The following is a 10,962-nucleotide window of genomic DNA, read 5'->3' as shown; positions in this document are numbered from 1 at the left end:
GGACCCATTTGCCACATTCGGTGTGCTTTGACTTTTCAAACTAATTGGCCCTTACACTGCCCATTGCTAGCCTACTGGCTATCTCAGTTGTAGAGAAACAGCCCTGGAAAGGTGTTGGTTCCAGGCTTGAGCCAGGAACAGTACGAATTTTTTGTCTTCCTTTCTGAGAAATCAGTATGGATTTCCTGGTAGCCTTGTACAAACAGGTGGATGGCCATTTTTCAATTCAAAATAACTTGTTCTCTACACAGATGATATATGCGAACACAACTGTGATGCCTTGAATCATGTCTGGACGAGCTGGGCTTGGAGCATGTAGCCAAATGTGATGGTAGGAGCTCCAAGTGAATGTTCTCAATGTTCATTGTTCCAGTGCTCCCCAGAACGAGGAAAAAGCTGGGACACAGCACTGTGTGCCTTGGCTTCTTTCCTCGCACTGTGACATAATGAAGTAGTACCAACTAGCCCAGTTCATTGCGCTCTAAAATGTGTTTAGCTACTTGTGATGCCGTTCAGACCAATCTGCTTGGCACATTCACAGGTAGCAATAGAACAGAGGGCTGCCGAGATAGCAAAGCCATAAATGCAAGGCCTGCGCGTGCACATCTGAGCTTGCAGAGATAGTGTCCTGCATAGGTCACTTGCTTGATGAATGTGCAATAAATGCAATTTTTTGGGCAATAAAGGTGTGATGACATATGCAATTTCTACATTTATTTGCTGCAATACAGAAACGTTCTCGATTTGTTCGAGTAGTGATTAGCATTTATGAAAGATAATTAATGCAAGGTCATGCTATATTATTACTTTCAATTGAAAGACCCTGTGGCACAATCTTAATTATACAAAAGTAATATACAGCCAGCAGAGTCAACATGCACCGTACAACTCCTCTCAAGTTTCAAGGAGGCTACCTGGGTAACAGTTGGGAGCATTCGCAACCAGCCGGACAACACATGGGTGGCCCTGAAAAGGGCCGTTTCATGGCAGGCAGCATTTGCCAAGTTTCAGTAAGGTTGAAAGTCGGGTGAATTGATGACAGAGCATCCGAACATGTAAAGCAGCGCACAGAAAAAAGACGCAAGAGGATTAATATGATTCAACAGGACAACTGTTGCACTTGCCACTAGTTTATTCTTTTAAAAAATATGTATATAGTACATACCCACAAGTGCACCACATGCAACAATGACTTTTGCTCATAACGGTGCTTAAAAACAATTTGAATGTTGTGCACTTGTGCATATGTGTATTACCCCCTCCTTTTTTTTCCCTTCAAAATAAGCTAATTGCAAGTGCAGTGGTTGGCCTGTTCAATTGTATTCCTCCTTTCATGTCTTGTTTTTGTGTGCTGCTTTACACATTAAGATGATCTAAAGCAGTCTTGGTTCATGTTGGGAAGGTAGGCGAAGGAATTTGCTGCACTCGCAGGACTTCGTGGCCTTTGTGTTGCAGTGGCTGCACTTCAGCAGCCTGTAGCAGATACCCAGCTCGCTGTGTCCATGTGACTTCACTCCAGGTCCGAAGTCACGGGCAAGAGAACTGACGATTTTGGCCAGCTGATCGATCCCTTGGCCTCTGTGCACATGGTACCCATCAATTGCTAAGAGCGCACGTCGTGGCTCTTTCGAGAAATTGAGAAACCGATGCTGTAGGAACAAAAAAAATTAGTGCAATTAGGAAAAATGTGATGCATTGAGACAAGAAAGAACTTGCAGATCAACTGAAGTCACTAACAAAAAGAAAGGGAAGTGAACAACATGGGACCACAGCCTACAGTTTCATAAGATGATGGAAAAATTTGGCAACATAACGTGTTGCTAGTATGCCGCAATGTGAAAATTTTTCACTGCTAGATGGGGCTCAGCCGGAACTTTTGAAATCAATACACGCTCCTTTGAATGTTTGCATTGCCCCTGTATATGTGGCTTGCACCAATATCACAGCTTGAAATTACATAGCCATCCACCCCGTGTGTCGGAACGAAACTAAAACCAAAAACAAAGATATTTTTGGCCGGAACGAAAATAACAAACGTTATCTATTATTTCGTTCCAGAGTGAAACCGAAATATTTTTATCAGTTTTCAGTTCCCGGGAAACTTGGTGACCTGGAACAACCGAGGTCATGCAATGTGAGCAATAATACATATGTCAGGGTATAGTGTTAGCGCTTATCTCATGCAAGAATTCCAAAGTAAAGATGTTCAAATTTTATGAAAATGAAAAGAGTGGCAACCAGAGCTGTTTATATTAATGCAAGTGGACTTTCGTGTGCCAGTCACACTAGTGTGGGAGGGCATTCTCGGTGCTGAAGTTTGTTTTATCAGAACAGCGGTCTTGCACCCTCGATGACTGGCTGCTTCTGAGAAAATGCTCACTCCCTTGACACAAAACATAGAACCTGCTCAGAAAATTCGTAATTCACTTTTGAGAAATTTAAATACAGTAACTTGGAAGGGTGCTAGTTTTGGGGTTCTGTGTGGCTGGCCCAGAAGCCCCTCAGGGACGAGACCAAGACAGACCAGCAACCATCTTTACTCTGCCGAGCCTCGGCCGCAACTGCCCGCTGCCAGTGGCTGCTGAGTGCGAGCTGCGAGCACACCATCGCTCATCATTCCCTTCTTCTACGGCCAGCACGCTCGCAGCCACCGCTTCTATACTGCCCCCTCCCCTCCGGTGAAACTGGGGAGGAGGGCGCAGTAGCCGCTATCCTTGGCCACAGCGGACAGCACGTGGCGTGCACGACCACACGTCGGCACGGTTCGTCCACCACGTAACCAAGGTCCCGGTGTTGTCCGTGGCAACTGGGGGCTCCGGGGCTCCGCATCCATTTTCGGGTTAGCAGTCGTCGTGGCAGCCGCCTTGCTGCCACCGTTTGTGGTTGCCTGCTCTTTCCTGTTGCTGACCTCTGGTTCTTCCTTCCTATAAGTGTATAGAAGCGTATAGACAAGTATAAAAGCGGCGGCTGCAAGCGCGTCGTCCGTAGAAGAAGAAAACGAACGATGGCACGCTCGCAGCTCGCAGTTGTGGCCGAGACTCGGCGGAGTAAAGATGGTTGCTGGTTTGTCTTGGTCTCCTCCCTGACGGGTTTCTGGGCCAGCCACAGCCACGACACCCCACATAGCTCGCGCTAGTCTGTAGCAATTCGTCGTACAGTTACTTGCGCTCCTCTGAAGAATGCGGGAAGAACGTGTTTTACCCGTCCCACGTTCTTAAGAGGAGCGCAAGTTTACCACAAATCCCATGTTTTTATCGTTACTTTACCTTCAAATTTTCGCATAAAAATAAGAACCGTTACAAAACATTATTTTTTTAGTTCCGGAACAGAAACGGAACTTTTTTCGGTGGAACGAAACTAAAACCGAAACGAAAAACATTTCGTTCCGACACCCTGCATCCACCATTGCAATGAATCACTACTGAAAGCTGACCAACCACCACTGAAGTTATAGTGACAGTACTAGAATATGTACCGTACTTACTCGAATCTAGGCCGCTCTCGATTGTAGGCCGACACTCGAAATTCACAAGACCAGAAAAAAAAAAAAAAACTTAATCATGGTACTCGAATCTAAGCCAACCCCCCACTTTCGCACATTGTTTTTTATAAAAAAAACATCAGCTTAGATTCGAGTAAATACGGCACATGCATTTCAGATTCAATTAATGGTTGCCTGCACATTTGTATAATGCCCCAACTGCTTTGACACTAACGCAAGGAAGCAGCAGCCAACGAAAATAAATATGAATATTTCAGCCTGCCATACATGGAGAACACGTGCAAGCATCCAATGTTCATATGTGAAAGACAACAGTGTTAGAGGAGAGAGCCTGGTGCGGATAATAGAAGAATTTTGACACAGCAAGCCTGTGATGTACACTTCACTACATAGTCAAAAGTCTGATAAAAACTTGTCAGATGGGGAAGGTACCAGATTAACATATTAGAACGCGCCTCAAATTTTTTAAAAGTACATAAAATTGATGCTTCGGGACCACTATGGCCCCATTGCTCACACTAAAAAAAGCATCAGTGGGGCGCCTATGTATAGCCTATGTGCCACAGCGTGCAGGTAGGGCAAATTACCAAATGTACAGCTAGTTCCACATTTTTCCGATTTCATAAAGATTCCATGAGCAAACATGAAGATTACTACTTTGTAGCAGATAGAGTGTATTCAGATAACATCGGTGCATGTCTCTGGACCCCTTTAATATCGCTGAAAAAAAAAAATATATATATATTTTGCTGTATGAGTCCCTAGGGCCACGAAACCAATGTTAGTTTTGCGAAAAAAAAATTTGCCTAAGTCAAAAAAATTTGGACGGAAGTCTTCACTCAGCAGAACTGCTTTTCGCGAATTTCCCGAAAATACGATTTTGACAAGATCCTACAAAGAAATTATTGCAGCTGCGAGTCAATTTTTCTTGGCTTACTGTGAGTAACGTGCATTTATAAAATGTTATGTTGCAGTTCTGTTGCCCATAACTTATGCAAAAGAAGTTGCAAATACGGCACCCATTGCTCAATAATGCTCCAATTTCAGATTTTTTCACTCCGCGTCTATAATACTCGAAATTTCCCAAATTTTCCAGAGATTTGCCACGCATTAGGTTAACCATTGTGCTAAGTATGATTGCCGAGGATGATGTCAGACGCAAACCATAAATGCATATGGTAAGAAACGTCTCTAAAAATAAAATACTTCGAAATTCAGTTTAAAAAAAAGGCCATCTTCAATTTTCTTTAAACTCCCCAGAATTAAAGCCAAGCACGTGCTCTAACTTAATCTCTAAAAACATGTTGCATTATTTTTGTTAGATAGGAGTTACAAAGCCACCAAAGTGTCCAAATTGACGTCAAGTTCACACACAACCACTTAAAGGGGTGGTGCCATCAAATTTGTGGCTTGTGCATTCTTTGTTGCAAACATTTCTTATTGATCTAGGAAGCATGAGACACACTCCCAAATTCATGTATTCTCTCGAAACTATTTCACATCGCCTTATTTGTATGAACGACTTTCGGTTTCGGTTTCTGGGCGACAAGTTGGACACCGACATCACCGTGTAGGAAGCTAGAACAAGTGCACCCACAAAGTTGTGACACATGCAGTGCTGCATTGTCTGCTCTCGCACACAGATGCAAGCAACCGTCCGGACGCCTTCAAAACTTGCTAAAATCCTCCATCATCCGCAGATGGTCGGCGAGCTTTCAACAATGACTGGTAAAACCCGTTTTGTCTACGTAACCCAACAGCAGCACCACATTAGTGAAAAGATGTTGCGTGGAGTTTTGCACAAAACTCTCCACAGAATGGTACTGCACTGTTAAACGGAACGTCTCAAACAAAGGTGAAAACCACCTAACGTTATGGAAATTGCAAGCAGTATTGAATCCATTGCAAGAGACTCTTGTCTGCTGAGACAGTCATTTCATAACAACTGACCTACCTTCATTTTAGAGACTAAAAACATGAATTCACTTCACAAGTGCAACCAGTACTTGCTGGAAGCAATCCACACTAACCAGCTGCTGAACTCACTGAATATTGGCATGACTCTGCTGCTCACTACCCGAGGCCAGCAAATGCTGCAATGACATTGCTGTGCCTATAGTCGGGTACAACTTTAGAAGACAGGAGAGGCCCCGCCCAGATGATCGAAGCGCAGCAGCCAACTGCCTCCGCGACTAAAGAAATAGTCCCGCTAGGCATGTTAGGCATGTTCTCCGTCGGCGGGGTCACCGGCCGTCCGGCTCATGACGTCACCTGAAGTGCGCGCCTATTGGTGGAGGCTCGTATGCATCCGCCTTTGAGGGGAAAATGCCGCTGCCTTCTAAAGTTGTACCCGACTATAGCTAATGAAAGCTGTGATGTTGAGAGGGTTCTTTCAGCTGAGGTACAGAGTCGTCCACTTCCACCTTGAACACCGCACCGTGCGGCCAGCACTCCGCGGAGCGCCTCTCTTGGTTGCTTGGGTAACTAGCGCGTATGCGCAGTGACAGCTCTAGGTGGAGCCTTCGTCGCGTCGTCTGCTAAAGCGCGGCAGGTCTGCCGAATTGTACTTGCTTTGCGGTGAAGCTAACTTCGCTCTTGCTATGCGCATGCAAATCCAGCATCCGGCACGGTTCAGAAGAAGCGAAGCGACTGCACCTTGTTCCGTCTAGCTTTTGCTGCTAGTGTTTTCTTTCATTTCTGGATGCGATCTCACAACCAATAAACCTCGGTCCGTGCATGAGTAAACTTTCACAGCCGCGCTTGAACTTCCTACAACTAAGCAACTCAGCTCCTTTGAGCCCAGTAGCCAGAATGTTCCCGCTGCTCACGCAAATGTTTTTGATCAGCTTCAAAGCTAGGCGCCGCAAAATTGGCGATAAATGCATGGTAAGGTCTGACATAACAGCTTTAAATGTGTGAAAGTTTGGATTGTTACTCGCCTGAAAACAAAAGGATGTGAGCAATTTGCCAATTTCAGAGAAGTTACATTACATTCAGGTGTTATCAGCACTGCTGCCTTCATGCACTAGCGAATTTAACTTGCCAATACGCCGCCCTAATTTGCTACTCATTTGCAACCATGCTTATTCGTGCCATTCATGCAGAAAAATGAAGAAGCATTCTAATAGAGTTTTCAGCTGAACTCATATCACGCGATCAGTTCACCAAAGAAGCGCCGCTGACAAATGATTACTTCTGTAAGCAGGCGCTGAATAAAGCTTGACTCCCTTTTTATCGCTAGGTGACCCAAAGCACCGCGTATCGCTTTATATATTTCTTGGCTCAAAACTTTAGCACGAAGCAGAAAGTTTTCCGTGAGCCTTCAATTCACAGCGCAAACTTATATTTTTTTATTGTCGACTTTGTGTCGCCAAACTTTCAGCTGATGAAAACAACCGTGTGAGTAGCGGGAATATTCTAACTGTACGGCACAAAGCATCTGAGTAGCTTAGTTGCGGGAGTGCCAGCCCGGCTTGGCGATCTTACTCATGCACGGGCCACGGTTTATTACTTTTAAGATCACATGCAGAAAAAGAAAACAGTAGGTAAAAAAACAGTGCGGAACGAGGCGCAGTCGCTGCGCTTCTCGATTTCCATGAGATTAAGTTACCTTCATCGAAGAGCAAGCGCGATTAGGCGGAGCCACTGCGCTTTAGCAGATGACGCGGCGAAGGCACCACCTACAGTTGTCACTGCGCTTGCGTGCCCCAGCCGCCCGCGAGAGACGCTCCGCGGAGCGTTGGCTGCACGGTGCGGTGCTCAAGGTGGAAGTGGATGCCTCTGTACATCCAAAGGTGAGACAGCTCTCGAATGAAGACCAACATGCTGCACATGCAAATGGCAATGTACGTTAACAAGGACGCGTAAAAAATCGGTGATCAGCTTTTTGTGAATCAAATGTGTCTTTTCCTAGATGTTATCAAGGCTCTTTACTGTCCTTTTGACTTATCAATTTGTGTAAATGTATTTCATGTAGCATTTCTAAACTAAGCCCCCCCAAAAACATGCAGTTCAATGATGGTTCCATGAAAAATGTGATTTCTCTCAAATTACCAGCTTGAAAAATAGCACCCAATTTTTACCCTCTAATTTGAAAAAATATAAAACACAAAAACAAACCACCGTAGTTATGCAATTTGTGTTAGAATGCTTTGGCTTCCTGTGCGACACAATTTGTACAAACCTCACCACCAGACAGGCATAGATGAGACTCTGGCTAAGAACATGTGCAAGGTTGTAACCAAGCTGATCATTGCGCATCATAGCAACAATAAGGCCATCGTCATCACCATGACCAAAAAATAATGAGCCACCGATCAAGACAACAAATGTGTGTGTGTGTACCTTTCATCACATTTACCACCAATCATAACAAGAAACGAGTTCATACATTTGTTCATATTTGTGTGTTATGTGCTAGACAGCTTCACTGGTAACCTGCCTTCACAAAACGGAATGGCTCGAAATTTTTATCACAATTTTACGCACCAATTCAGTCATACACACAACACATTGTAAACAGTGGTAGTTTAGCACAATAGCAATAATATGCCAGCAAACGAGCAAGGCCTTATCTATAAGAAAGCAACATTGTGCTTATAAAGCCCCTGTTGCTGTGGTTCGTGTTTGTGCACTCAGCATAAGCACCACGGCTTGACACAGGTTGCCAGTTCCCTTAGTCACAGTGATGGCAAAGCCGCCTCTCAGCAATCACTCCTTTTGCCTTATAAAAAGCATAGAATAAAGTGGGGATGCCTAATAATATAGATTGTAATATCAAGCAAGAATTATGGTGCATGTAAAGAACAGAAGACTGTACAGCAATCCGAATGGCTCCTTTGCACAGTATGAAGGCCTGTCCACCAGGCTGCACAACAAACCGGTTTTTGCAACATTGAAACACATTTTAAAAATGCAAATCCTGTTGAAACTGCAAGTGTGCTAGATTCTATCACTATAATTTACGGTCCTTCCATTTCCACTAGGATATGATAGCACGTTCTAACCAGTTAGTTGTCTGTGTTTCTAACTTAGAATTATTATGTTTAAGCTGTTGCATTAACGTAGACAGAACTTTCAATGGCAAACTTGTAAGGCATATTGGGAAACACCCAATGGCTCTCTATTGATGAATAAAAGGCTTTTACAGGGCTCTAAAATTGCCAAAGCTCCGAACGAGTGTGACTATTGGTGTTGAATCCTTCGTCTGAGGCAAGCTTTGAGATTGGGCTAGTTGCTAATCCATCTTCAACAAAAAGGGTAGGAGTGGACAACAGACAAAGGGAACAAAGACAACCGTTCCCTTCTTTGTCTATTGTACACTGCTGCACTGTTTGTTGACGATGAACTTCGTTTGAGGTTTCTAGTCTCACTGATATAAGTCGTATCAAAGTTCATGCATGGAATTTTGTAGATTACCCCTGGTAACTTTTATTGCTCCAAGAGGTCTTTAACATGTGTGAGCTGTCATGTTACTTAGTTTTTTGGCATCTGGGAAATTCTCACACAATTAGTGTAAAAAAATCTTGCAAGTGACTCGCTTATTCCCTGCACCATGGGATGCCCACATACTTTTGCTGTTCCTGTTTGTCCTCCCAAAGAATCAAAGTGCTCCTTAGACAGTTTCCAGGAGGTTACCCACAAAATGCGTGAACTGTGACACATCCTACATTAGTGGAACGAAAAGTTCAAACAAACAACACAACACCATAAAAAGTGCCTTGAGAAAGGCAAGACATGCTCAAACACTGGTGGATAATTATTCATTACTAACCAAGCGATTAATTTGGACACCACTGCTCTAATCGCAATGAAGAAAATCTTTATACATCTGATCTCAAATGTGGTATGTGTGCAACTTACTTTGGCTGTACATGTGTTGACCTACCCAGGATATACACCAGCACCCACTGGCACCTAGGCCATAAATAATCACCCTCTTTGCATTCTTTATTGTGAACAAGGGGACCATAGTGGTTCTGAAACGGTAATTTTAATTGTTGCCTTTTCAAAAGGTACCTCACATACATGAACCCATTTCGTCGACAGGTTTTCATTCGTCCACTGAAACAGATCGAGATAGCAGTGACTTGTGGGCTTTCATTTATTCAAGGGTAACAAAAGTTACCTAACAACGTCATAGTGAGTTGGTTGTCACTGAGAAGATGCGGACACTGGCGGTTTTTCTGAATTTGGTATCACCACATACTGACGTTTCAGTCAAACATTTCTTTTCCCATGCCTTGAAAACACTGTCTTACTCTATTAGTGGCCTTCGGTGAGAAAGGCTAGGATGCTTGTGTCACTACCACTGCCATTGTCGATGAACCATTCCACGGACATTGGAATGCTTTATCAAAATTGTCTCTAACATACGAGCCAGCTCATGTGACGGCACATGCAAGCCATGTATTCTCAAATGCCTCTACTAAAAATGGCACCACGTTGCCTCACTCTGCTAAATCTAAATACTGAAAAGCATCCTCACTGTCCATGTATGTCACCGTCTTAAAGAAAGGGCATTAAATTTCAAGGCCTTGTTTTCCACTGTGTATAATGGCCACATGCAAGATCACTAAAAGGTGTGCACGTGCTTAACGTGCATTGTCACCTTCATTTCGGTATTTTCCCTGTATCTCAACATCGTGTGAACGCCTTGTCAATAACAACAGTCAGGTATTTCAGATGAACGCATATACACGGGAGAAAATTGCTAGGAGCACTTACAACTAAGTTTTAAAATTCGTTAGAATGCGGTGCGGACGGTACGCATCTACATACCGCTTTAATCGGGTCTGTTGGCAGTGCAGGTTTACCGTGCAGCAATACGGATATGCCATATCGTCGTGGTCGGCATGTCAGTATTTTAACCCGCAAGACCTCTACCGCATCACTTTACCGCAAGCAATGAGCAACTAGCGCGGCTAAAAAGTTCTTAAAAAAAGCTGCGTGCCGACCACGACGGTACGGCATTTCCCTCAGCGGCGCGCACCAGTATGTCAGCGTAAACTTACCTCGGCGTTCAAGATTCGAACACACGGCAGGCGTTTCAGCGTAGCCGTCAGCTTGCGGTTCAGCAAGCGCGTTTTCTTGATCTGGCGCTCCGCATCGACGTCTTCAGAGCTGGAGCAACGTGGCAGCACTTTGAAGACGTATACACCACGGGGGCCACATCGTGCTGCAGTTGCAGAACTAACTTCTAAAATATAAAGAAAATACAACCTTCAGTGACTGATGCCAAGCATCTCACAATTTCAGAATACGTACCCCTATATTGTCGCATATATCTTGAGGGTCCGCGTTGGCACTGCAAACGTCGTTACCACCAACGTACAAAACGACAGTCTACGCGCTGAGAGTGCATCGCAGAGACGGCCTCAGCCATTCGCACAGCGTCAAAACCACGACGGATGTTTTCAAGTGAAGGCGACTCCTGCACATGAATTTAACCTGGCTGTCGC

General features: G+C 44.3%; 2 protein-coding genes across 2 annotated transcripts in view; both read right to left on the bottom strand.

The window, feature by feature from the left end:
- The window catches only part of LOC125757145 (uncharacterized), a 116,950-nt gene that overhangs the window by 105,963 nt on the left and 25 nt on the right, over window positions 1-10,962 (bottom strand). The window lies entirely within an intron of this gene.
- On the bottom strand, window positions 698-10,954 carry LOC125757144 (uncharacterized). The gene is made up of 3 exons (XM_049412367.1): window positions 10,769-10,954; window positions 10,516-10,700; window positions 698-1,649 (listed from the first exon to the last, which is right to left on the bottom strand). The coding sequence occupies exons 1-3, from the start codon at window positions 10,782-10,784 to the stop codon at window positions 1,374-1,376; spliced, it is 477 nt and encodes a 158-aa protein (XP_049268324.1). The 5' UTR covers window positions 10,785-10,954; the 3' UTR covers window positions 698-1,373.

This window comes from Rhipicephalus sanguineus, chromosome 2, assembly GCF_013339695.2.
Source record: "Rhipicephalus sanguineus isolate Rsan-2018 chromosome 2, BIME_Rsan_1.4, whole genome shotgun sequence".
NCBI classification, from domain to species: domain Eukaryota; kingdom Metazoa; phylum Arthropoda; class Arachnida; order Ixodida; family Ixodidae; genus Rhipicephalus; species Rhipicephalus sanguineus.
This window is presented reverse-complemented; position numbering and strand designations above follow the sequence as displayed.